Source organism: Phodopus roborovskii, unplaced genomic scaffold (assembly GCF_943737965.1).
Source record: "Phodopus roborovskii unplaced genomic scaffold, PHOROB, whole genome shotgun sequence".
Classification (NCBI taxonomy): Eukaryota; Metazoa; Chordata; class Mammalia; order Rodentia; family Cricetidae; genus Phodopus; species Phodopus roborovskii.
Genome location: NW_026126482.1, coordinates 4,705,422 through 4,732,251, shown reverse-complemented (window position 1 = coordinate 4,732,251; position 26,830 = coordinate 4,705,422). Strand labels below are relative to the sequence as shown.

The 26,830-nt window shown below is 46.1% G+C and overlaps 1 protein-coding gene across 1 annotated transcript in view; it reads right to left on the bottom strand.

Moving 5' to 3' along the window:
• Slc28a3 (solute carrier family 28 member 3) overlaps positions 1-26,830 on the bottom strand; it is a 49,460-nt gene that overhangs the window by 6,048 nt on the left and 16,582 nt on the right. The window contains exons 2-14 of the mRNA XM_051194540.1: positions 23,002-23,091; positions 21,063-21,157; positions 19,100-19,191; positions 17,283-17,472; positions 14,574-14,718; positions 12,080-12,193; positions 11,379-11,456; positions 9,136-9,216; positions 7,658-7,738; positions 5,498-5,623; positions 3,918-4,048; positions 2,051-2,219; positions 1,129-1,326 (exon numbers count right to left, since the gene is read on the bottom strand). Coding sequence (XP_051050497.1) covers positions 1,129-1,326; positions 2,051-2,219; positions 3,918-4,048; positions 5,498-5,623; positions 7,658-7,738; positions 9,136-9,216; positions 11,379-11,456; positions 12,080-12,193; positions 14,574-14,718; positions 17,283-17,472; positions 19,100-19,191; positions 21,063-21,157; positions 23,002-23,091 — 1,590 coding nt within the window. The remainder of the gene's footprint in view (positions 1-1,128; positions 1,327-2,050; positions 2,220-3,917; positions 4,049-5,497; positions 5,624-7,657; positions 7,739-9,135; positions 9,217-11,378; positions 11,457-12,079; positions 12,194-14,573; positions 14,719-17,282; positions 17,473-19,099; positions 19,192-21,062; positions 21,158-23,001; positions 23,092-26,830) is intronic.

Below are 26,830 nucleotides of genomic sequence, written 5' to 3'. Positions count from 1 at the left end.
CCAAGGTTTCCAGCCACAGGGTCAGGGCCTTATCTCCTCTTCTCCTTTTACAGCAGCAACTGTGCCTCCTCATCTTTTGAGGACACGAGGAACAGAGTGACAGTAGTCAGCTTCTAGGAACCCATGGTGCTGGCAGAGGCCTTCACAGTCAGCCATCAACTCCGAGAAGGAAAGACCTGCTATTCTTTGGCTCCTGAGTATTTCCCAAAGACCTCTGTGCTGAAGGTGGAGCCTTAAGCGGGCTTGACAGCTAATCTACCTGGGAAGAGGGACCCCCGACTGAAGAATTACCTACATTAATTGGCCTGCAGCGTGTTTGTGGGTTTTTCCGTCCTTGCTGATTGATGTGGGAAGGCTCAGCCCACTGTGGGTGGTACCATTCCCAGGCAGCGGGCCTGGGCTGTGTGAAAAAGGCTGAGTGAGCCTGGGGCCAGCCAGGCTCTGCCCCAGGTTCCTCCCCTTGGCTGCTGTCAGTGAGGAACTCTCGGGAAGCGCAGGCAGAAGTAACCCTCTTCTCTCCCCAATGGAGTTTATCCCAGCAACGGAAAAGCACGCTAGGGCAGGAAGTCAGGCCCAGTACAGGAAACTGGGTCATTCTACCACACCCTACGCCCCCTTCTGTCCCTTCACCTCCCACTTGCTTTGTGGTGAACTTTCCCCGATGTATGCTCGATGAACAGATTCGTACAGAAGAGCCACAAGGCCAGGGGATCGTGAGCTGAAACGCTGGAAACTGTGCGCCCAGGTGATCCTGCCCGTTTTGGCATTGTGTCACCGTAACACCGTAACACGAGGGTGACCAGCAGAGGCCTGTGGTGCCCTCAATGCCTGAGCCCCCCACCACTCTGAGCACAGAGGACAATGGGTAAGCTGCGCACTGATGCCGGTTGTGGCCCTAGGCCTGTGGTTATCGTCTTTAAAAGCTCCACCTCTCTCTCTCTCCTTCCCTTTCTTTCTCCACACACACATCACACAGTCGAGGAAACATGACCCAAAGTTATGCTGTGCTCATTATGAACGCTACAAGGTTAAGTTTTTGGGTTGTTCTGTGCCGCTGTGGGGACAGAACTCAAGTTCCCAACCGGGTTCGGAACAGGTTGCAATCACGCGATAGAGAATTGCACATACCGACATATATTGCTGCACGCCATTCACAAATTTGGGTCCAGCAGCTTTCCTCAAATTGATCAATTTCGAGAGATGGTCATACGCCACAAATTCATTGAAGAATGTCTTGTAGCCTATGAGTTTGGCCACCATGAAGCTGTCTTGCCAGTCGACCCCCATCATGAAGGACAGTGGCATGAAGATGTAGGAACAAAAGAGCTGCGAGACACAGGGGCATCGGCACCGATTAAATGGTGGCTTGCCTCTAATTCGGCCATGCCGCCCCCTCGTGACTGGATTGATCCTGCCTCTCCTGGGCACTAGGAACCCCTTCCATCCAGCCGCCCATCTCCATATCTCAGGAGCACATGGTTAGTCCTCAACAAACTGGCGTCAAGGCTTGATTCCCATGCTTAAAAAACCAATGAGCATCTTTCTTGGGATATCACATGAGTTAATTCTCGGTGGAATGGGCTAATCTGAGATAGTGCTTGTTTGAGGAGGGGTCAGCTCCTTGGTTCTGTCACCCATGGGTCTTCGTGTGATCCTCACCAGATATAATCCCCTGATAGAGGATGTTCGTAGCCTTCAGAATGGCAAGCTAAACAAACCTGCTTCCTGATCAAGTGTTCTGTTATAGCATACAAAGCAGGCTAAAGCAGGGGACGCAGCGAATGTGCACAGGTGGTGCTCTTAGTGGCTGCAGCTGAGGGCCCCAAGGTCTCCCTCTATAGCCTTGAACTCATGCCAAGTCTTCTATGTTGGCCTCCTAAGTGACAGGATTAAAGACATGAGCTACCATACCTGGCTTCTAAACTTTCACAGAGATCCGCCTGACTCTGCCTCCTCAGTGCTGGGATTAAAGGCGTGAGCCACCAACGCCCAGCCTCTACACTTACTTTTAAACACAGATGGTCAGAAACAAAACATGACAGAATCATACCTCAAAACTCAGCTGTGGGTAGTCGAACATGTTTCCGAACCAGGACAGGGCTGAGTTCACAAAAGACAGTAAGGCCAGGAAGGCGATCAGATTCACGGCGATGTTTGCTACCAGAGGGATGGACGAGGATGCGCCCTGCGTTGCTGCCTCCAGGAGATTTCTGGAATCACTTCATCAAGAAATGGGAATTCCAAAATTACCACAGAGTATCTCTGGAGAGATAGATGCTCCAGCACAGCATCTGCCACGTCAGGTTTGCCACACACGAGGTGACCCTTAGTCGAATGCCTTGGTCAAAGTACTCAGTCTCTTACAGCCTCAAAATCACCGTGAGGCTCAGAACCGTTACCCTCAGTGGCGGGGATGTGGGACTCCAAGGCTGCATTACCTTTCCCTTGGCGGTGGAGAGTGAATCCTGCATGCTAAGTACACAGACCCATTCACAGCCCTAACCCAACAGTGCTTTTTAAATTGGGGGCATTTATAATAAAAACAGGAAAAAACCAAGGAGCGACAAACACAGAGAAATTTCAAACCATTTGTCAACAGTACCCGCCAGGGGATATTCACAACTTATCCTGGCTCTAAAAAACGAGCCGTTGGAAGAAAGCTCATTCACTGCCTCTCCATTTAAGATTGAGTCACTTTAACCCCTGCACTCGGGAGGCAGAGGTAGGCCGATCTCTGTGAGTTCAATGCCAGCCTGGTCTACAGAGAGAGTTCCAGGACAGCCAGGCCAGGGTTACATGAAGAGACCCCATGTTGAGATTGAACCCCACTTGGGTCTTCTCTGATCTCCCATAACCCCTGTAATCTCAGAAGTCTACCCCACTTTCTTAACCGTTCACCCACATGTATAACACACACCAAGCAACTCTTCCTGGCTCTGACTCTAAGTGGAACCTTCAGGGGGCCATCCCTAATCCCAATCATCTGGACCAAAAGCATTTCCTGCTTTGGTGTTTGGGATAGTTGCATTATCCACAACAAGGAGTCTTGCGGGAGGATGGTAAGGCTTAAAAGGAAACTGTATTAATTGGTATTTCCTATGTACCTAATCCACAGGAACTAAGGGTAATTAAATACATGGTTATCTGCTATTGCTTTCCCTGTGAGCATGATGTGAGCATGTAGCTTCTCTCCTTACACCTTTACCTGGGCTCTGGGGATCAGGTCTCCAGGCCTGGATGGCGAGTGGCCTTACCTGCTGCGCCTCCTGCAAGCCCTGTACAATGTTCTAAATAACCCGTGATTAAAGCAAAGCTGAATGCATGCATTTCCCAATTGTGGCATCGTGACGGGACTCCCAGTGCCCTGGATTTCAGAGCAGTTTTGATTGCAGAGTTCTGGGTTAGGGATGCCCACCCTCTATTTAATCCTTTTGACAAGCTGCTTTCATACTCCCAGACTATTTCCATGTGAACAGGGATGGAGCTCAGACACATGTTGGCTGAATTATGACTTAATGAGACACAAATATCTTAGCTCCTGCAATCCCTCTGAGGTTTTTTATAAATCTCTTTTGCATAGCACAGAGAAAGATGAAGCAGTTTTGTTTGTTAGTTTCATGCGGGACCTGAAACAGCCATTTTGTGACTTCTCAACAGTGCTAAAGTAGAGCTCAGTGAACTCAGTGATGTGTCTACGTAAGCACCTTCACAAGGGACACACTTTGGAAGCAGATGTCCGGAAAGGCTTTCCTGAGCATTGAAAGGGGAGTTCGTTCTGTTTCTTAAACTCTAAGAAGTCACTGGGAAATGAAGTGTAATTCTAATGCCAACATGGGCTGTGCTTTCTTCCCGTCATCAACGCTGAATCTGGCGTTCCCAGCCTGTGCGGTTGTTAATTAGGTAATGAGTCGACTTACCCACTTTGAATTTTCATGGCATTCTTGAGGGTGATTTTGGGTTTTTCTGTTTCGGGCCAAAAGAGCTTGGCCACAGCCAGGGACGCCGGTGCTGACATGACAGAGGCTGTTAGCAAATGTGTGGATGACACCTGTGAGGAGAAGAGGCCGATCCCTTCTGGAGTCTGCAAGAACAGCCGCTCCCACTGTGCCCAGTTCTAAGGCCCTGGGAGTCAGGTGTCACCTGACACCTGCTTGGGAAAAGCACAAACCTAAACCTGATTGTTTGGGATGAGAATTGTAAGCATTGTCAGCATTCTCCAGGATGAACTTTCGGCGGGCCCCTACCTACCGCCCACATTTTGTCACAGCCTCAGTTCAGATGCGGGCATCATGGAAGAAGGGCCTCTGGCCGTGTGCAGAGACAGCCTCTACTCTTCCTGCCTCTTCTCTCTCTTGAAACCCTTTCTGTCTCAGCACCATTTTAACTCACCCTTTGTCCTGTAAATGATTTTGCCTTTCCTCATGTCCTTCTCTCCTGCCCTACACTGGAACTGTTAACAGATTTTTATCCCTACTGTGAGGGCTAGTCTTGGTTGTCAACGTGGCCATGTGGTGGTTTGAAGGAAAATGGCCCCCATGGGGAGCGGCTCTATTAGGAGGTCTTTGGAGTAGGTGTGGTTTTGTAAGTGTGTAAGTGTAAGTAAGTGTGTCACTGTGGAGGTGAACTTTGAGGTCTCTTATGCTCAAGATTCGGCCCAGTTCTCAGACCACTTCCTGTTGCCTACAAGATGCAGGATTCTCAGCGCCTTCTCCAGCGCCATGTCTGCCTGTATGATGCCATAATCCACCATGATGATAATGGACTAAACCTCTGAAAATGTAAGTCACCCAAATTAAATGTTTTCCTTTATAAGAGTTGCCATGGTCATGGTGTCTCTTTACAGCAAGAGAAACCCTAACTAAGACACTGCATCTAACAGAAACTAGAACCCAGGCCTCAGACCACTCCTGTGAGGGATTTTCTTGATCAGGTTATTCGAAGCAGGATGATAAAGCCTTCTAGAAAACTCTAGCAGGACCCAGATTTGGCTCATGGTATATAGTTTGCTATAGTTTAGACCAGGGTTCTCATGACTTTCCGAATACTATAACCCTTTAATACAATTCCTCATGTGCTGACCCCCAACCATAAAATTATTTTCATTGCTATTTCATAACTGTAATTTTGCTACTGTTATGAATTGTGATATAAATCCCTGTGTTTTCCAAGGGTCTAAGATGATCCCTGTGAAAAGCTCATTAGACCCCCAAGGGGTTGGGACTCAAGGATTGGGAACCACTGGTTTAGGCTGTTTTTGCCGATGTCAACAATGGGCTTTGTTTTCCCCTCCAGATTGAAAATTTTAGATAAAGTAACTTATAATTCCACTTTGTTGTGGCTAGACATAATTATAGGATGGTGGCAGGGATATGAAAGCCAAGCCCTCAATCTCCTTGGGGTCACTATGTCATGATGACAACATTTTCCATCCGCAACGAGAAAGAAAAAGGAACAATAAATAAGAAGCAGGAGTTGATTATATTCCAAAAGTTCTTACTCCAAAAGAGATGTAGGCACCCAAAACGCTCCCTGCAATCGTGGCGAAGCCAGCTGTCATAATGGCGTGGAGCTCTGATCTGGTGACATGTGGTAAATATGGTTGGACCAGTAGTGGAGACTCTGTCTGGAAACAAATGTTAAATGTTAGCTATCTGGTGCTCAACATTATATTCCCTGCTGCAGTTATTAGAGAGACGCCCAGACTGTCTCCAGCAGTCACCAGGAACTCTGGAAATGCAAGTTCTCCACCTGGAATCAGGAACTCTGAGGGTGCTTCCCCCTCCCCCCAGTCTCTACTTCCCAGGTGATTCTGGTGTCTGACTCCTTGGGGTCCCTTCATTCAAATGCTAAAGTGACTGGGGGCAACTCTTATCATATTTTAACATGGAACAGTTTCCGGGTCTCACTGAGTGGTGACTACAAATAAGAAGAAAAGCAGCACAGCAATAGGAAAGAAGGGATCGAATTTTGTGTGAGTTAATCATATCCCAAACATTCCTACCGCAGAGAACATGTGTGCCCAAGATGCCTCCAGCGTTTGCAACATGCCCACGCCATTGGTGTCCTGGTCATTTGAACTCTACATCAGCGTGCATGTGTAGCCTGGGTGAATCTTGTAATATGTGGGCCTATTAAAACAGTCCTGCACCCAGCTTTGGGCTGGATGCTGGGAGGACTTGGGAACCCTTCCTGAGGAATGGCCAAATAACTCCACCTGGTAGTCTGGGATTCCCAAACCCCTGAAACTTTCTGTCTTCCAGGTTGATCTTGACAGACATGTTTTGTGGAAATAGAGACCATTATAGAAAAAAGGATAGGCCAGGTGCCTATAGGCCCTTTCATAATTGAGACTGACCGGCCAGGGTACAGGGAAACAGGCTTGAATCTCATTACAGGGGGCAGGCAGCCCACAACGTGGGGCTCTCCATCAATAATAGTAGCACTTTGGGCACATTAACCATCAAACTGAGCGCCACAGAAGCATGCGTGCAATTTTACAATTTTCTGCTCATTAGTCCTAACTATTCTGTGAGATTGAATGTGTTGAGTCTCAATTTATAGACTAAATAGGAGCCCAGTATGTGAGACCTTCTGCCCCACAGGTACGAGCAATCATCTCAAGATGGTGCCTTAATTAGTCCTAAGAGATTTTATGACTGTAATTATTATAATTTCAACTCCTAGAGAAGGGAGCATTGCCACCACACACATACTGAAGACTGCTTCAGGCTCATGAGCCAGCTTTACAGAGAAGTCTCAGTCTGCCTGGAGCAGTCGGAAGCCTGGGTTTTGGGGCCACCTATTTTCCCCGTGGCGTGAGTTTGCTTCAAGTCCACTTTCTTTGGGCAGTGTTGCTGGCAGCATTCCCCCAGCCTCATTGTGTGATTCCAGTTTCCCTGAAGCTATGTGTCCCGAGTGGTGGCGCTCATAGCCAATTCCTAACCTGCCCATTCCTTACGGTTGCTCCAATGTTGAGGAATTACATTTCTTTGTTTAAATGGGCTTCGGGGAAAAGTGTATTTATTCATGGGATGGGTTGGGGAAATGAGAATCATAACCTAAAAGTTTATCTTTGATGAGAAGAAAAAAATCTGAAAGCATTTTCTGCAGGCTCGGGGAAGGTAGATGGCTGGGCACGTGGGGGTGAGGTTTGTTGATGCACCTGTAGGACTGTTGGTGGGTGGCTTTTCTGTCTTTCTCATTGTCACAGGCATCGCAGTGAAGAATGTGAGGTGTCCCCTATTCACTATCTGCAGCTCAAAGGCACTGAAATCCATCTGAGATGAACAGCTACAAGCTTCTTCAGAGCTGACCAAAGGCTTTTATGGATAAAAGGTTTGTGGAGAACGTGTACATGAAAAGCCCCATGGTTTGATTAAAATAATTGTGTTCTCTCTCTGAGCTTTTTCAATAACTCAATTCTGTGCTAACATGACCTCCCTCCCTTTCTCTTTACACGCGCGCGCGCGCGTGCACACACACACACACACACACACGCACACACACACACACACACGCATGCAATACTAGGGATTTCTTATTTTATATTCTTCATTCTACCCTAAAGAGATTATGCATCGATGAGCTCGTTTTCATCTATTTTGGAAAGCGCATCCCTACTGCTTGGCTTTGCTTTGTTTCTGTTATTACAACTTACTTGTCCAACAAATATGTTGCCGGCAGCAACTACAGACTCAATGGGAGATGACCCCATAGTGACAAGCATTAGCCATCCAACCTAAAAGGAGGAAAGGAAAAAGTCAGCAAAGAACTATTTATACAGCAGACCTAACAGTCGGCTAAAAATCGGACCTTAGTTAAGACCCTGAGGTCTTTAAGACCAATGGCAGGTTGGCAATGGGCTGAACATGGGTGAAACTCCTCCAGCCACAGAGCCAATCTACCAATTCTGCATCATTGTATCTGCTTTTGAGCAATATAGAAGTCGTTTCTGTAGATTAAATAGAAGTAATGGATAAATGATTGCTTTTCTGTGGTCTCAGAACGACTGTGAGCAACAGACCCGAGTAACCCATCTATTTATGGCTCTTTGGAGCAGATCTCTGCCGTTCCCTGTGTTGCAGAAGAGGCAGCTAAGGCACGGAGCAGCTAGTCAGGGCCAGCCCACAGGGAGTACTAAGATGGAAGATGGCTGGGGCCGAAGGTGTTTTCCCTCCTGAATTCAAACGAGCATGTTTGGGGGGGGGTCCTACTTTTGTGGTGGCTTTGTGGGATGCTTAGAGCCAGAGAGGGCCCTCCCCAAAGTGCCTACATATTAAAGGCCTGGTCCTCAGCCACAGTGTTATTAGGAAGTTGTGCCTTTAAGGGGTGGAGCCTAATGGGAGGCCAGAAGTTGTCAGAAGGCACCTTTGAGAATACCTGGGGACTCAGTTGGTCTCCCTCTGTTTTGCTTTCTAGGCATTTATTTCTGCCTGACACCCTCCCTTACTTTTTATTTATGTGTGTGTATGCTTCTGTGTGGCTGTGGGCCATGCGTGTGTAGGTGCCTACAGAGGCCAGAAGAGGGTGTCAGTCAGTGGAGCTGATTGTGAGCCCCTGGTTATAAGTGATGGCAACCAAATTCAGAGCAGAAATTGTTCTTAACAAAAATGTTCTCTAGCACCCTTATGTACTGATGAAGATGAGAATTCAATTGTTGGGCATCAAGAAGATGACTAACTTGCTTCAAAAAATTCTATGCACATAAAACTCTCTCCAGAGAGAAAGCAACTTCTTATTGTCTCTATTTATGTGCCACCTGCAAGGCCTGGACGACCTTGGGTACCCGGTGGGGAGCTGTGACTATGAGAACTGCAAGGTGACAGCAGAGCAGCTTCTCTGGGCAGCCATCTGGTCTCTGCTCCCGCACTGCAGAATGAATGGTTTCTATGGTTTCATGGAGACATCCAGTGAGTTGCAAGCCTAAGTCCCTTTGAAGGTCCCTGAGGTAAAGTTCTTGACAGGGACACATGAAGGATTACGGGTTTGGATCTAGGAACGTAGATGGAGGCGGAGGAGAGACTGTGTATTGTCAGTACCTGCGTAACAGGGTTAGCGCTTTGAACCTAAGCTCACGCTGCCTCAGCCAAGGCACACAGAAAAGTGTGAGTTCAAGCGAGAGGGGCTATACAGTACCTTTCGGATGACCCATTGCATCAGGCCCACATAGTACAGCACAGACATCACAGTACTGAAGAAAACCACGATCGGCAGGATCTAGGGGCAGGGCGGGGGCACAAACGTGGTCACTGGCCAGTGCAAAGAGTACCCTGAGTTTGCTACTAAGCTTCCCCTCTGCCTCCCTCTTGGCCCTAGAAGCGTCAGAATAGAAGCAAAGTCCCTCTGAACAGAAGACGGCTTCCATCAAGCACCCGCCCTCTGGACAGTCTCCTAAAGTTCACGTGGTGGATATTTAAATATCTCCTAAGTTCAATGGCGTTGAGTCTGGGATGGAGTCTTTGGGAAGACGAGGAAGTCAGGGACTGCAGAGATTGCTCAGTGGTTAAGGACACTCGCTGCTCTTCTAGAAGACACAGTTTCAGTTCCCAGCACCCACATGGCAACTTACGATTGCCTGTGACTCCTCCAGTCCCAGGGGAGTTAGCGTCCACTTTTGGTCTCTGTGGGCACTGTATGTATGTGATGCAGAAGTAATGGCCCCCTTCTTGGAGCCTGCCCCTGCCTTACCCCTCGCCCTTCCCCACTATTCCATAGCTAATTGGTCAGAGGCAAGATGTCAGTAAGATTGTGCAAGAGCTAATTTAGAAAAATCTATTAATAATACCCCTAAAAACACATTTTGTCTCAGCATTAGTGTTCTTTACGTTTTAAAGGGATCCCCATGACAGCGCCCCCTATCAGCAGGAAGCAGTTTGGAAAGAACGACGCCCAAATTCCCAAATGTTGTTTACAAATGTTTGTTTTCATTTAAGTGGGCTTGGTTATAAATGGTTAATGACCACAACCAATCTTTTTAAAGGTAAAAAAGGGGATTATGGTATAGATATGAATACTTCGTTTTTGGATTTTCATTTATTGATACAATTTAAGGTCAATTTTGTGATATGTATATTTCCCCTTTTGTTTAGGCATTGTGTTTATATGCCTCATTTAGAAATGTAATGTATAATTCAATACAGATTATAGATAGTACCTATGATAGTCAGATCTTATAGTTAAGTTAGTTAAGATTTCTCGATATACAGACATGCATTTGAGATAAATAGGCATTCTTCAAAACTTTCAAAGACCTGCAGAATATGGCATTTAAAATGGTTTAGGGTTTTTCTTGACAGTGAGACATAAATGATCCTGGCAACACCACCTGTGTCAGAAAGGAAAATGGACATTGAAGAAATGGGTTATGAAGTTTGCTTTCAATATGGCAAGACTAGCCATTTGGACAAGATACTGCTCTTGTCTGGACTGTTTGACTTTATGCTGTATAAACTGGACATGCAGGACCCCAGGAAAGTGACTGCTGATAGAAGGTGGACATTGCTACAGGGTTCCTGCTTCATGGAAGAGTCTGTCAGACAGTCTGTAGGACACAGAGAAAAGTGACTAACAAACTGCCAATACAGGCGGACAGTTTAAAGTTTCCTGCTTTGCTGAGGAGTCTGCCAGACACACTATGGCCTATGGGCTGAAGATGGAACATTACAGAAGAACTTCAGGTGACTGACCAGGAGAGTTGTCTCTGTCATTTCTAGAGTTTATATACTATCCTTCTGTGGTCTTTGAGGGAGTTGAAGACAGATAGTTATGGTTATAGTTTTCCTTAGTTAGGCTTAAAGATAAGTTACATATAGGACTTTAGACTCACAAAGATAGGATAGATGATGGAATATTTTCTTCAAATCTTGCTAAATGTTAATGGACTAAATATTATTAACTGTGATTCTTATTTGATAACTGTTGTGTGATATATTTTGCTATATTAAGGTTAAAACCCTTCTTTCATTTAGACAGAAAAGAGGAGATGATGGGAGATGCCATTCTGTAAATATGTTTCTCATCCTGGATAATGAATAAAGCACTGTTGGCCAATAGGAAAGCAAGGTAGGCGGGACTAGGAGACAAGGAGGATTCAAGGAAGTAGATAGGAGGAGTCAGCATGGAGAGACTGGCGAGAACAGAGGTCCGGGCCCACTCTCTGGTAAGATGAGACCACGTGGAAATACTTAGATATTAATCTATTAAGAAATGGGTTAATAATTAAGACAGAGCTAGCCGATATGAAGCAAGTAACTGTCCAACAGCTTTATATCAAACACAGAATCTCAGTGTGTTAATTGGGGCTGGCGCCATGGTGGATCCAGATCGGCAGGAAAAACCTTACTCCTTACAATGGGCAGGCACAGAAAGGTGTTAGTTACCTTAAACGCGAAGAAGTGGTCTGTGTACTTCTCACCGAAGACAAACATAGCTCCAGTATCAGTGTACCCGAGAAAAGTCTGAGTTTGAGAAGGAGAGAGGTCATTGCAAACCATCAATCATTACTACAGACCACAGGCGAACCTGAGGGTCTGCAGAGGATGGATGAGGGCCAGTAAACTCATGAATCTGATACTTAGTCTGACTTGTTCTGACTGGGGTCATGGGCTCCCATAAACCCTGGGCGCTATATGAGGATGACCCTAGTTACCACCAGATGCAGACGAAAGCCTTTTCTTTATTTTGGGGAGCTATCTCAGAAGTGTGGCACCCCTTGGGCAGTGATGGAGCAATGGGAATAAGGGCACGGTCATGGTTGACACAGGTAGGGGGCAGAGGCAGGCTTAATCAACTACATAGATGAGTATATTTGACACAAGCAGCAAGCCTGATTTGTGCTATGAAGCTAATCTAAGAGTACAATATTACAGATAAATTATCTACTTAAAAAAATGTTCTGAGTGCTACATCCAAATATGAAGGAGTAGAAGAACACAAAGAATTCTCTTTTTGTTTTTTGTTTTTTTTTTGACAAGGAGTAGTGAGGCTCTGGTTGGCTTCCCACCTTCCTTATAGCCAAGGCTGAATTTGAATTCCTGACCATCTGTCCCAGCTAACCCAGCTTGTCTTTTGAACTGCTCACCTGAACTTGTTTTCCCAGCCAATCAAAAGCAATAAATCCAGGCTTAGTCCTCAGAATTAAGAGCCCAAGAAGAAACTGCAATCCAATTCCCCAAAAGACGGGCCTCCAGTAAACCTGCAGAGAAAGGTGGAGGCTGTTAAATATTGTGCTAACTTCACCATTGTAATGAGGCTTAAATGAACAACCAGCATTGGGCACTTGGAGACTAAGCTTTCAGAAATGACAACAGACCCTTTCATTTGTAGTTAACCTTATTAGAAAGTTAGTGGTGACCTCAACATAGATGTCCAAGGGGCCACTGTCCCCTTATGAGTGTTTCCACATGTGACTGGGGATGCCCAAACAGCCAGGAGCAGAGGACTTTTTTCCAATTGGTTAAATTTGTTTTTTTGACAATTTCACACATGTACATGATTATGCTGATTACTCTCCCTCGATAGCCTTGCCTATCTCTCCCACCCCGTCTATCCTGTTTATCCTTACAGACCTCTTTCTCACACTCCAATTTGCTCTGTTTCATAACTCACTGACTTTAGACAGGGTCATCTGTGTGACCATGGATTTGGAGCTATCCATTGAGTCTGGTGGGTTCAGCGGTGGGCACACAAATGAAGACAATGAATGACCTTGATTCTGCCAGGATTTACGAGTAGTATCTATCAATTCTGTGGCCGTTGATTTTAATCATGAATTTGACACACATATAACTATCTGGGAAGCGTCTCAGTGAAGGATCAGGTTGACTTGTGGCCATATTCCTTAGGTGTTATCTTTATTACATTAATTGCTGTGGGAAGGTTTTCCCTACTGTGGGTGGCACCATTGCCTACACAGGCTCTGCTGAGCTGTGTAAGGGTGGAGGAGGGAACTGAGCTCAAGCATGGATCCACTGGTTTCTTGCTCTCTGCTCTTGAAGGTGAATAATGTGACTAGCTGCTTCAAGCACCTGCCATTTTAATTTTCCCACAATGATGGAATTGTGAACAAAATAAGCCCTTTCTTCCTGAAGTTGATTTTGTTGAGGTATTTTGTGAAAGCAACAATGAAACAAGATAGAACCCATACAAGTAAGCACGATGCAATGGTTGTGTCATGCCTAGGATGGATGGTATTTCAAAACCTTTCTCCTTGTCTCTGGGTCTATCCTTTCTTCTTGCCGTCTCCTCCACGGTGTTCTATGAGCATCTGAGGGGATGTCATAAATGTCTTATTTAGAGCTGGACATTCAGCCATCACTCATTCTCACTACCACAGGCAGCTGCAAGTCTGCATTTACCCACCACTCAATACCAGGAGAGACTTCAGAGAACCTTTAGACAGAACCATTCTGTAGTATGTATGAAAGTGTGTATGCATGCATGCATGCATGTGTATATATATATATATATATATATATATATATATGCGTACATGTATGTCAGGGCTGCATCCACTCTTTATAAACCTTGGTACAAAACCTGAGAAAATGTGTAACTATGAAATCCTGATGATCTAGACACAAAGTATCATCTGTGAGACAAAAATTGTAAATATTACATGTACAATTATTTTTCCACTTGGAAAATGGAAAGGTAGAAATTGAGTTTTCTGTGTTCAGAGCTTGTTTGTCTGGCAATTTATAAGTGAATTGGATGAAATTCTGCCTACTTGAGGGACTCTTGTTCCACAATAAAGGGAGCAATGACTTCTAATGCAGACATAGGATGACAAGAAATGGATTGTCATCTACATTTATCTCAGAGCAGAAGCGAGTGACCTAAAAACTTTGGATTGATGGAGGTGGCCTTATGAGCAGGGCAAATCATTTTCATTGTATTAGGTCAACTTGGTCTCTGCTGAATGCTTTTTCTGTGGGTCATCCTTTTAGCCAGAAAGAACTTCTACAGCCTGCATTGAGATTTGCAGGTAAAAGCTTTTAGTCTCAGAATTCATACCCATCTCATGGGCTGTATGCTAATTTAAACAAAGGGGGGTGGGTGAGAATTGGATACAACATGGAAGGAATGTATAAGGACAAATTTTAGGAATGAAAGAGCCCAAATCATAAGCAGAATTTTTATAAAGCATAGGATTAAAGGCTGGAGATATATCTCTGTGGGCAGAGGGCTTAGTTAGCATGTGCAGACCCTTCCATTCCACCCTCAGGCCCCTGTACTGGGCATTGTGGCACCTGCTTTGAACTCCAGCACTGAAGAAGAAGGAGGGTAAGAAGTTCAAGGTTATCCTTGAGAGAGTTTGAGGCTAGCATGGGGTAGATAATTCCTGTCTCAAAACTAAAGAAATACAAGATTGACTGTGCAATGGATCAAAGGAATGACTTTTCCCGTGTGTTTAACAGTAAAGGAATGTTTTACTTGTGTAACTGGAGATTACTAGAAATAAAACAGCTCAGACAAGCACCCTCACCACCTTAATGACTCATGTGAGGGGAAATTTGCATTGTTAGATTCTTTCACATTCATTATTTTGGAGTACATAACCAGTCTGTACTTACTCTGTTAGGATGTTTGGAAAAGAGAAATAACAGGATAATGTACATTATGAGTCCACCAAAGGATATCAGCTGCTGTTTGCCCAATTTGGCAGTGTCAAGAATCAACCAGAAAATCACGGCCAGGATCAGCGAGCTCCACATCACCCTGTAAGAATGGAAGGAAGGAGCTGCTGTCCTTTACTGTGACAACTTAAGTAGCATGATGTAACAAATGAAGATGGATAATGAGACAACACACTACAGAACCAGGAAGCTGTGTGCTTCCCACAGCTGTGGCACGGGCCCTCACAAGTTCAAAGATACCATCAACATCATAGAGGAGGATGGGTGTTCGTACCGGAGTCTGGTCTCTGTTTAAAGGGTCTTTGAGAGACATGTTCGTCTTCCTTTGTATTTTTGGGGATGGGTGTTGTCTTCCTCCCTTCATGAGAGAACATGTTTTCTGTATTTGGGGTACCTCAGCAGAGCTGAATTAGACTTTGGGTCCTATTTTCCTACATGAGAGTCTGGTAGACATGATAGGTGACTCATGGCTCCGATGGCAACGAGGAAGGCCATTGTGTGGTGAGGTACTACCCTGACGAACTAGACCAAAGGTGGGTGAAGGGTCCAGGGTAGCCCATTTGGTTTTCAATGGGGAGAACCAGTGCAGAGAACTACCCAATAGGGCCCTCTCTAAGGAGAGGAGATCCTACAGTGAGGAGTCACTGTAGGATGTGGGTTCCTTTGAGGGGCAGTCAGGTCCCCAGGAGCCAGTCCCGTTCCTAGAATAGAAGCCCCTGGTGGGAATGTTCTTCTGTGTATATGTTTGTCTTTTTGGTTGATGAGTAAAACACTGATTGACTAGGAAGTATGATAGGTAGGACTAGGAGGTAAGGAGGATTTGGGGAAGTATAGAGAGGAGTCATCATATGATCCCAGGAAGTAATATAGCTGGGCAGAATCTGCCACAAGATAACCATAGAGGTCTGGAGGTCTATACAGATAGACAGGAAATGACATAGCTGGGCAGACTCAGAATATAAGCAGGGACAAACAGGAAATCGCTCTCTGTGTAGAAGCTGAGCAGTCACGATGTCAGATGGCGGAGGAATAACACCATGCTGGGTATTACTGGGTAAGTCACAGCCTCGTGGCTATACATAGATTAGTAATTAAGACAGAGCTAGCCAATAAGAAACGCTAGTCACTGGCCAACAGCATTATAATTAATATAAGCTCATGTGCTTATATATTATGTGGAGGGCACCCGGACTTGCTGGGCCAGAAACCACAGGTGACAAGCTCTTTCCTGAGTCAGAGCTACTGTGTCTTCATCTTGGTACTGGCTTTGAGGTAAGACAAAAACCAGGGCATGGGGAGAAAAAAAAAGACAGGGCGTTTATCGGAGTCTTCTCCAGCCAGGGATGGAAAGAACATCACTGGCTCTTTAGCTAAGGGTAAGCAGAGAGGTCATGACTTTTACATTTTTGTATAACATGGACTATAGATGATATTTCTCACTAAATAAAATGGGATAAGGGAAAGAAAAATGTCACGATTTTAGTACATGGCTTACAACCCCCCCCACCAAAAAAAAACCTTGTGTGATGTGTCTTCAGCATCAAGGGGAATTTTAGAGATCTAGGGTTTTTGTTTTTGTTTTGTTTTTCTTTTTTGAGGCAGGGTTTCTCTGTGTAGACCTGGCTGTCCTGGAACTCACTTTGTAGATCAGGCTGGCCTCGAACTCAGAGTTCTGCCTGCCTCTGCCTTCCCAGTGCTGGGATTAAAGTTGTGTGCCACCACTGCCTAGCAAGATCTAATTTTTTAAGGAGCAAAAAGCATAGAAAGAAATGAGAGGAAATGAAAACCTAATCTAAAAATTATTGCATTCAATAGCCAAAATAAATGCAAATAAGGGACACCAGTTGGTCCAACTTAATATATAAAAATAATGTTTATGTTCATTGTGCATTGAAAACACACACACACACACACACACAACACACACAAAACCCTGGGTTATATCATCTTGGTTTTCATTTCTTATTTGAAAACTATATGTAAGTAAACTAGTAATAATAAATAATAAGTGAAAGAAAACATTCAAGAGTGAGTGCAATTCTTGATTTCTACTTTGTAAAAGAATGTAATGAGATTATGCAGAACTATGCATAAGGAAAAAGGCTAGGGAAAAATGCAAGCTCACATTGCCATCAACCCTTTCTGTTTTGAACTTATCAACCGATCTCTAATCAGCATTGAAAAAGGATGGCACTGTGCAGTGCAGCTCTTCTCTGACCTCGGGCATGACAGACATTACTAGCTGATCATGATCTCACTCTACAGACAGGGTGGAAAGAGAGCTAAAGACATCCCTGCATAACTAAAACGTTGCACCACCCTGTATTCTTGGCTAAATTTTAGTAAGTAGATATCTAGGTGTCCCTCCAATGCAGACATCAGGATGACCACATGGTCTCTGGACATTTGCCGTTGAATCAAGGGGCTCGATGGTCCACTCGAATAATTTCCATATGACACATTCATTATCTCACTCTGGTCTTGTCTTCTTGTTTGTCCAATGGAAGCATGTGACAACTGCTCTTGAAGTTATTTCTAGCATCAATGTCCCATAAATGAGGATGGAATTTTAGAACACATTTTGGGAACAGTGTCAGAGAGAGCCAAACATCCTCCCACTGCTGTAGGGGGAAAAGTGGTATTTACCATTTCAGCCAGAACCAATGCCTGTGGAGAAGCCTTTTGCCTGGAGACAGGAGCTCACCGATTCGATGCTCATATTTAGCCATCAAGTGATCCCAGATAACAAAGAAGATGGCAACCACGGTGATCACAAAAAGAGGAAGGGCTCTGTGGAAGTTCAGTACACAGGCTGCAATCACCAGAGCCAGGAAACCTGTCCAGGAGGCAAATTCAGATGGTTAATATTACCAAACCAGTGGTCCTGGGCTTCCAGCCCGGGTCTGACTTAGATGAGGGATGGCTTAATTAAGCACCCATCGAATGCAGGGTTGCTTTGGTACAGGTAGAGCCTTCTTTAGCTGAGCCTTCTGCTTTTCTTTCTAAAGAGTCACCAAGGTTCACCATGATGGAGAAAGGGTGGTGTCTGTCTGTCTTCTGTTTGCTTTTTCTCCTTTATAGTGCCTGCTCAATTCTTGGAACCTGACACTTGGTCATTGTTGCTCCATTTAAAGAACAGGTTCCAGGATAAGAATTCCAGGTGTGGTGGTGCACACTTTTAATCCCAGTACTTGGGAGACAGAGACAGTCATATCTCTGTGAGTTCAAGGCCAGCCTGCTCTACACAATGCGCTTCGGGATTCCACAGGGTATACAGAGAAACCCTGTCTCAATAAAATGAAATTAAAGTTCCTTATTCTACAAGCTCAACAAACAACGGTCCACAGGCTAAGCCTGACTTGCCGCACGCTCAGTGGCATTTGTTCTGTGTGCTTGTGCCCTCCCATTAACTGGTGTTGCCATGTAGCTATGCTTTCTACTGACTTATTATCTGCAGTTGCACTTTCGTTACAGTGGAAAGTTTGAAAAATGCCAGACCTAGGAGACTGTGACCTTCCAGAGGGAAGATGGCCAACCCTGGCTGCTCCTGTCCCAGCTGTTTGACCCTTAGCACAGCTTTGGCAGTGTAGCGTTGCTATACGAGTGCCTCACGGGCTCATGTGAAGGTTCACATTTTATAGACAATGTTTTGTTTTTGTTTTTTCAACAAGCTTTGAAGACTTTTGCTTTGGGAAGATGAAAATCAGGGGACATTCTCATGCGCCTGTAGGCTAACGTGTGGGCCAAAGGGGTCTGGGTCTCACCCTGTATTCACTCCTACAATCAATTTTTGTTGTTGTTTAACCTTGTGTTCACCGCAAAGTCTGCCAGCTGCCCAGGGACTCTGGATTTGCCTTAGCCAATGTGCTTCTTCTAAAAATGTCACAATAACAAGGGCTCTACGAGCTCCTCGAGTAAGGTAGTGCTATGGTTTGAATGCATCCCTCTGAAGTCTGTGTGTTGGAGACCTAATCCTCACATTCATATAGTGACAGTAGCAGAGCTTCAGGGAGGTGACAGGAATCGGACGAGGTCCTGAGGGTCAAGCCGCCATGATGTCACTAGTGGCTTTGTATAGAGAAATAGAGACACAGGTCAGCGTGTGTTATCTCACGTTGCGAAGCTCCCCCCCTCCCCTGTCAACACGGCACCTTGACCCTGGACTCTGCTCCAGGACCTGAAAGACCTCTACGATTGAGAAATGTAGTATCCAGAAAATTCACTAAGACAGTATGTGACTCAAAAAAAATTCTGGTTGGCCTCATGAACAACCCAGGCAAGCAACCTGTGTAGGGTTTCCCTTCTGGGGCTTATTGATCGACTTCACCACTTGTCTGGGTGAGTCTGTAAGGTCCAGGGGAAGGGACAATCTCTCTCTCTCTTTATACAGAAAGCAAACACTTAAAACAAACAAACAAACCTGAGAAAAGACAACAGAATCCCCACCCCCCATTAGTACTCACCAGTCAAGAGAATGCCCCCGATGATGCGCCGAAGAATGGTTCTGTGCTTTCTACAAAACTCACAAATCATATCATACTTTCTTTCCAAACACCTGCAACATAAAAAAAGCAAAAGACCCACAGGGTAAACACCCAAACGTGAGGTATCTGGGTGGGAAGCCTGGGCTAGGCTTTGTAAGCAGCGCAAACAGGTTTCCGAAGCCATGTCTCAAAGCAGAAATGGAACATCAATTTTAGACAGACACTGGCCGTGCCATGGCTTAACCACTGGATGAGTGTGCCAAGCTCTGAGGGAGAGAACAGAATGGGGATGGGTAACCATTATGTACCACCAGGTACCATTACCGTGGGAAGTATTCATGATTAGGAGAGCCTGTGCTGAGAATCTGAAATGCCACTCTAGAAGACACTAGGTGAATCCAAGTGTGGTAAAGACTAAGCTTCCCGGGGTCTAGTTCAGGAAAAGCCAACAATGCTTTTCCTTCGGTGGAGGACATAGTGGTTTGCTTTGTTTTTAAAGTAGCTCTGGTAAAGGGCCACTTTTAACAGACCCTCCATCCACTGTGCATTACTTTATCAGATCTTTTAGTGGCAGAGAGAGTGTGTAATTCGTTACAGCAATCTGACCCTATAATACAAAGTTGCTGGCATAGACGACACTTGATTCATTTGGTTGTCTAGGCTGAACAACTCTCAACTAGCTGGTGACTGCTTCAGTGGCATGAGCAGGTGAACCCGAGGTCACGTGATTCCCCGAGAGTCTATTCCAGCCCCCTGGACCAGAGCCTCCTGCAGTAAATGAAGGACAGAGTTTGGCAGATGTTCTTGGTGGAACATGTGTACCCAGATCTCTCAGCGCAATCCTAACTGGTGTGGGAGACATTGCTCTGAGGTATAAGAATAAAAGTTCCTCAGGAACTGGATGCTCGGTGGTGAGGAGAGCACACTACTCCTGAGGAGGGACCTGGGTGTGGCTCCTGGCACCTACGTGGTGGCTCACACTCCTCTATAATGGCAGCTCTGAGGAAGCTGATGACCTCTACTGGCGCTGGGCACACACACGGTGCACAGACACACACATGCACTAAGAAATAGGGAAATAATTAAAAGTTCTTTAGAGATACAGAAATGTAAACAAAATTTTACATAGGAATTTAAAAAAATGGACCCATGAATTATGATACAGGTCTGAAGTTCCAGGTCATTTTCTTCCAAGAGGACTGACTTTGGGTAGGTTACTTCTTCAAGCTTCATTTTACTAACCCAAAATCAAGATGGTGATACTGCCTCAACCAGGAATGATGGCTCACACCCATGACCATAGCATTTGAGAGCAGGCAAGAGGGTGGTAATGGAAATTTCAAGGTTATGCCTGCTGCCTCTCCTGTCTTCCGTGATTGTAAAAACTTGGGGCTGATTTAAGGCTACAAGGTAAGGAAGGCAACAGTTTAAACATTCTCACTACATGTTTCTATTTTGAGTGCATATGTGTGGCACAGAACAAGTGTGGAAGCCTGAGGACAGCTTCCAGTGTTTGGTCCTCTCCTTCCAGAAGGCGGGGAAGTCCTGGGGTCACCAGGCTGGGGAGCAGGTGCCTCCTGAGATGTCAGTGAGTTTCAAGAATTCAATTGCTATTGACTGATATGGAGAAGATGAATTGGCTCCTTGTGTGTGGGTTGGAGCCACTAGTTAGTGGTTTGTACCTTTAATGAGAAGACTGTCCTGGGTAAATGTAAGAACAAACACTAGGTAACTACAGCAACATCTTTTTGACCTGACCACACCTATCATCCCCAAAAGCCATTCATTTTTTTTCCCCAAGAGGTGATGGGTGGGTGGGGCTAGAGGTGGTGACAATTTCTAACGAAGCATAGGGAAATAATTGGGAAGAGAATAAAACAAAATGACAAAGCATGGAACACACAGGGGTGGATGTGCTGCGTCCCTGGCTTAAGAACTGTACCCCTTTTGATGCTCGTCTTGGCCATCACCCTCCACGTCGTCAAAGTCTCTGTCTCCCGGAAACTCCTCCTGCTCAATCGTGATCTGCCTGTCACCCTGGAGATCAAACGTTGGAGCAGAGAGAACAATGAGAATCTGGGCACCAGGGGCCCTGTGCTCCTCAGCTTAGTACTCAGGCAACAGTCCTTTTAACCGCGCCTACTGCACGGACACTTCCCCCTTTTATAATCACAACACATTCGGGGTCACACATAAGATCTCTTTCCTCCCAGAGGAGCCTCCGGTAACCCCAACACCACCTTTTTTGTTTTTTTGAAAGGGGGACACGTTTGCATTTCTGGTTTTGTTCCTGTTTCTGCTGTAACCATTCAACAGTAGGCACAGCTCTGGTTTGGGGAAAGGCTAAATGAACTTAACAGCCAGGCTGTGTAATTCTCCCTCTGCACGGAACCAGCTCATTGCCAGAGTACTGAAGCCAAACCAAAGCCTGGCTTGCAGGTATGAACACCTGCTTCATCCTTCAAGGGCTGACACACTCCCCTCAGGACTCACAAGAGCATTCATTGCCTTTGTCCCGATGACCTAAGAGTCACATGCACCCGAGCTACTTCCCATGGACAGCTTTTCTGTAAACAGTATGAGCTTTCTCCTAAATATCCATGACCTATCCCGTTCCCAGAATAGCTCCCTCTTTCCATTCCACAATAATTCTTCAGCTGGAGAACTTGGCCATTGTAGCTGGGGACCGCTCAGGTGCACCTTGGCTCTGGACACAAACTAGCAGATGTATGTAGTGTACAGATGGTTTCAGTGCCGTAAAATTCCCTCTGCTCACCCGCACTTTCTCCCTAAACCCTGGAAACCACTATCCCTTCATTCCTCTACGGCCTGGCCATTTCCAGGATGATGCCACTGGGTATGGGTGTCCCTGCCTTAAGCTGGCCTCTTCCACTCCACAGTCTGCATTCACAGCACCACGTCCACTTGTCTGGATGGACCACCGTTTATCAGATTTACTGATGGGCATCTGGGCTGCTTCAAGGTTTGCCAATTATCCGTAAAAGCTGCTGTAAGCACCCGGGGTGGTTTTCATGTGGACAGGTCTGTTTGCTGGAGGACACGTGTTGAAAAAACTTGGTATATTAAAGGAGGTAAGCAGTAAATAAGGTGGACAGTGGATTCCCAACATCGACGTGCAGGAGGTGTGCTGGCTTAAACAGGCTACGTTCCAAGATGCACCGACTCTTTCCCCTTGGATGAAAGACCAATTTTAATCTTCCAGTTTTGCCGCAATAATTCTTCCCGGTTTTAGGTACTCTGGGTGATCTACATGGCTAATTTCTCACTTCCCCTTTTTTTCAGTGACAGAAGAAGAAATTCTGCCTAAATCTAACAACACAGAATTCCTTGCCGGATGCAGTGCCCATGCATGTCATCCCACCACTGGGGATGGTGAGGTCAGAGGGTTAGGAGTTCAATGCCATCCTCTGTTGCATATCGAGTTTGAAGCCAGCTTGGGTCACATGAGATCCTGTTGCCCCAAAACAAACAATACTTAAAAAAACAAAATAACAATAAAATAAAAACAATAAACCTCAACCCCAAACAAAAAGACTTGAGCGAGCTAAAGTTTTGTGAGGGGCTGTTGGGCTCCGTGGAACCGAGGGAGGGGCATCTCACGCGCCTCCTTCGCCTTCGCAGGCAAGCTGGCTCTTCTTTTTCTGCCAGGAGGCCTCACCCCAGGCCGGCCCTGCTCCTGCCTCTGGCCCAACACTGGGCTTTTTGCCTGGGGCTGGTTTCCCTTTCAGGGAACTCTGAGACTGTAAAAGTAAAATTGTTGTTAAGGTATGAGTGCCCTAGACACACTAACCACACTCCATTCGCAGGAGGCAGTGTCACCATGGCAACCGTTCCCCAACCATCCTCCAAGTCTGCCCCACCTGCTTGGCATTTCCTTGTTCCTTGCTCTGTACCACTCTGCTCCTGACGGTGCTGTTTCCCAGTGTGTCCTGCTCTTCAAGGTCTTCATCCTAAGAACAGAGCAGACACAGAGTCAGAGCCCAAACACAATTGTCCTTCAGTGAAGATTCCAGGAAGGGTTGTGAACAGTGGCAGGAGGCGATGAGCTTCGGTGTTCCCACGAGGCACCCGCTTCAAGGAACTGCCAGGGAGCCATGGGGTTCTAAGGAAACGGATGAATTTTGCTTTGCTTTGCTCTGACGGGAAAGCCACGTGCTCCACATTGAGTAAGGACAGCAGCTCCTCACCTTCAGCCCTGACTGCAGAGCCAGTACCAGGGGGACCTGGGTGGGGCCCTAACCAGGGCAAGTTGGTCACCTAGCTGAGGGACCACCCCTCAGGCAGGCAGATCCACTTTTAAGTCACGCTCAAGTGATGGGAGAAACAATTATCCTAGAAGACAATGTACTTTTCCTTCCCAGAATTCCCAGCCCTAGTGCGGACATGAGCCCCAACTCTGAGTAATTCTGAGAAACAAAACCTTCCCTTTCTTTCGGTCTCTTTTCTGCTCACGATTTCCCTAACTCACTGGGCTTCTTTCTCTAAAGTTTCCTTCTCTGCAGTGTGGCTGCTCACCTTCATGCCGTTTAACTCCACTGACTTAGCTTCTTCTCTCCTGGGTAGATGCCAAGATTTACAGCTCCATGTCCCAGGTCCCAGGGTTTCAATTTCAAACTCCAATAAAACTGTCCCAGTGGCTGCTCTTAAATAATCTCCCTTCCTGCCCCTCCCCTCCCCTCCCTCCCTTCCTTTTTCTTCCCTCCCTTCCTAACTGATATATTAGAAAGACAGGTCCTCCTCAAACACTCCAGAGAGCTACAGAACATGGCATTTAACGACACCCTCCATCCCTTCTTCCTCTGCCCTCACTATGTAACCCTGCTGGCCTGGAACTCACTCTGTAGCCCAAGCTGAACTAGAACTCAGAGAGTTCTGCCTGCCTCAGTCTCTTGAGCCTGGATCACAGGCCCGTTGCACTGATAGCCCTCTGGTGGGCTCTTCACTATTCTGCATTCGTGGTTCTTACATTTTCCTTAACATTGAGTTGAAAACAGCAGGTTCCAGGGTCCTGCATTACATGTGTGAATAAAATCAGGGTTCCTAAAATGCAGCAAGTGGGGGATGGAGAGGGAAGACTTCACCAAGGGCCTGAGGGAAGCAGCTCATTCCCAGACCAAGCAGAGAGCCTTCCCTCAACACACTGACTCTCCCCTGGGCTCGGGTTCTGTTTGTCATCATTGTTCCTTTTTACTTTTAACTGTGCGTGACGCCTCGCAGGTCACAGGTCGTATTGTTCTAAACTTCAGTTGTCTCTTTCCGACTGCCTCCCTTCTAAGGCTTCAGCCTTTGATGCTGATCACTCCTGCCCCCTGCTGGCGGCATCTGAAATCTTTGCCGACTGTGGGTGTCAATGATCTTATGTGTCTGGGGGTGTCCCGCATGCTGCTTTGCAGGCTCCCAGAGAGAACCCTGAATGGGTTTTCCCTTGTGTGCTGGGACTGTTCTGTCCGGTGAACTCACTCCTTGGTCTTTATATTTCCAGGAAGAAAAGCGCCTCCCACTCGAAGATTTAAAACAGAAATAAGGGGCTACTGTGGGTGTGGGTGGGTGGGAAATGACTAGCTTTTCTCTTTCCCTTCAAGCTGGAACTGTGGGGTTGTAATAGAGGCTTCTAATCACTTATTAGTCGCCATTTCTTCCTATCTATTTAGGTCAGATTACCGATACCTTTGTGTCTCACACCTATAAGCATGCCTGTTCTCAGGGTAGAACCTTCCAGGACACTGACTGGGTTGGGAAGTTGTGGGAATCACACGCATGTTTCAAAGTAATGAAGACATACATAATAAATAAGATTTAAATGTATTTAAGATATTAGAGATTTAATATCTCATTTAAAATGTCTCTGATAGAGCATGTAGCCATCTCTATTAACAGCTGTGCTGGCTGGCTTTGCGTGTCTGCTTGACACAAGCAAGGGTCAGCAGACAGGAAGAGTCTCAGTTGAAGAGATGCCTCCATGAGATCCAGCTGTTAGCGATCAGTGGGGGAGGGCCCAGCCTACTGTGGAGCCATCCCTGGGCGGGCGGTCCTGGGTTCTATGAGAAGCAGGCTGAGCGAGCCAGGGGAGAAAGCCAGTGAGCACGGTTCCTCAATGCTCTGCATCAGCTCCTGCCTCCAGATTCCGGCCCTGTCTGAATTCCTGTCCTGACTTCCTTCAGCGATGAGCGGTGACGTGACTGTGTAACCGAATAAACCCTTTTTCCTCTCCAACTTGCTGTGTAGCCATAGTGTTTCATTGCAGCAATAAAAACCATAACACAACACTTAAAACTAAAAAGGAACAACAACATTCCAAGCAAATAAAACCCGACGTCCAGGGGAGAGTCCAGGGAAGGCTCTGCTTGTCTGGGAGAGAGCTGTGTTTCCCTCAGCCCCGAGCTGAAGTCTTCCCTTCCCATCCCCCACTTATCACATCTTTAAATTAAGAAACATTTATTTTAAAAGTTTTCCAGGTGTGATGCCACACACCTTTAATCCCAGCAGGGAGGCAGAGGCAGGTGGACATCTGTGAGTTCAAGGCCAGCCTGTTCTACATGGTGAGTTCCAGGACAGCCAGGGCTACGTAGTTAGATCTTATTTCAAAAATGTGTTTATTATCCATGAGTGTTTTGCTTCATGTATGTAGTGCATCATGTATGCATGCAGTGCTCATGGAGGCCGGAAGAGAGACTCAGGTCCATGGAACTGGAGGTGGGGGACACTGAATGGCCCCCTCTGCAGGAGCAGCCAGGGCTGAACCTGTGGGCCATGTCCAGCCCCTAAGCAGATGCATTTGTGAGCATCTTGGTTGTGCCTCTGGAACCATCTGAACCAGAATCTGGAAAGTAATTAGTGTGAGAAGCGTACGTGTGTTCAGGAGCAGAGGCTTCAGTCCCGAGGCCGTTTCGCGCTGTGATCGTTTAGAGTCTTAAACAGTACGTGAATGGTTTGAACATTCTTCTTAGTTGTCTAAAATCCTACTTCATGGTAAAACTGTATTGGTTTATGACTATGTTTGCTTTGTGACTATAGAAACTTCACGGAACTTATCACATTGGAACATAGAGTTTGGGGTAATCTCACTCTGTTCCTAGGCTATTTGGCTCCAGAATAAACAACCTCTTCCCCTTGTAGGTGAGAGCTATTTTTTTTCATCTTTCTTCAATTGGAGCCAATGCAAATGCCACTGCCATGAAAAACACGTACAAACAAGTCCCTTGCTGGGACCTGGTGTCAGCTGGAGACGATCTTACAGGCATACCTGTGAGCGACGGTGCTGGGAGTTAGCCTAGGTGGGAAGACCCACGCTAACTGAGGACTGCACCATGCCCTGGGCGTGGCTCCTGGGCTGCAGGGGAAGAAGGAAGCGAGTTGAACACCAGCATTCACGTCCTTGATGGTGGGCGTCATTCATAGACCATCTGCTTCCAGCTCCTGCTGCCTTTGTGTCCCTGCCCAATGCATAATAAATAAACTCTGCAAGCCAAAGAAACCCCTTCCCTCCTGTCTTCCCTAAACTGCTTCCTTTGTGTTTGAGACAGGGTAGCTCTGACTGTCCTAGAACTCACGGTGTAGACCAGGCTGGCCTTGAACTCAGCCTCTCCCTCCATACTGGGATTAAAGGCCACCAATGGGCCTAAACTGCTTTAGTCATTTTATCACAGTGACAGGAAAAGGGGTTAGTGTAAAGGGACACACGAGAGACAG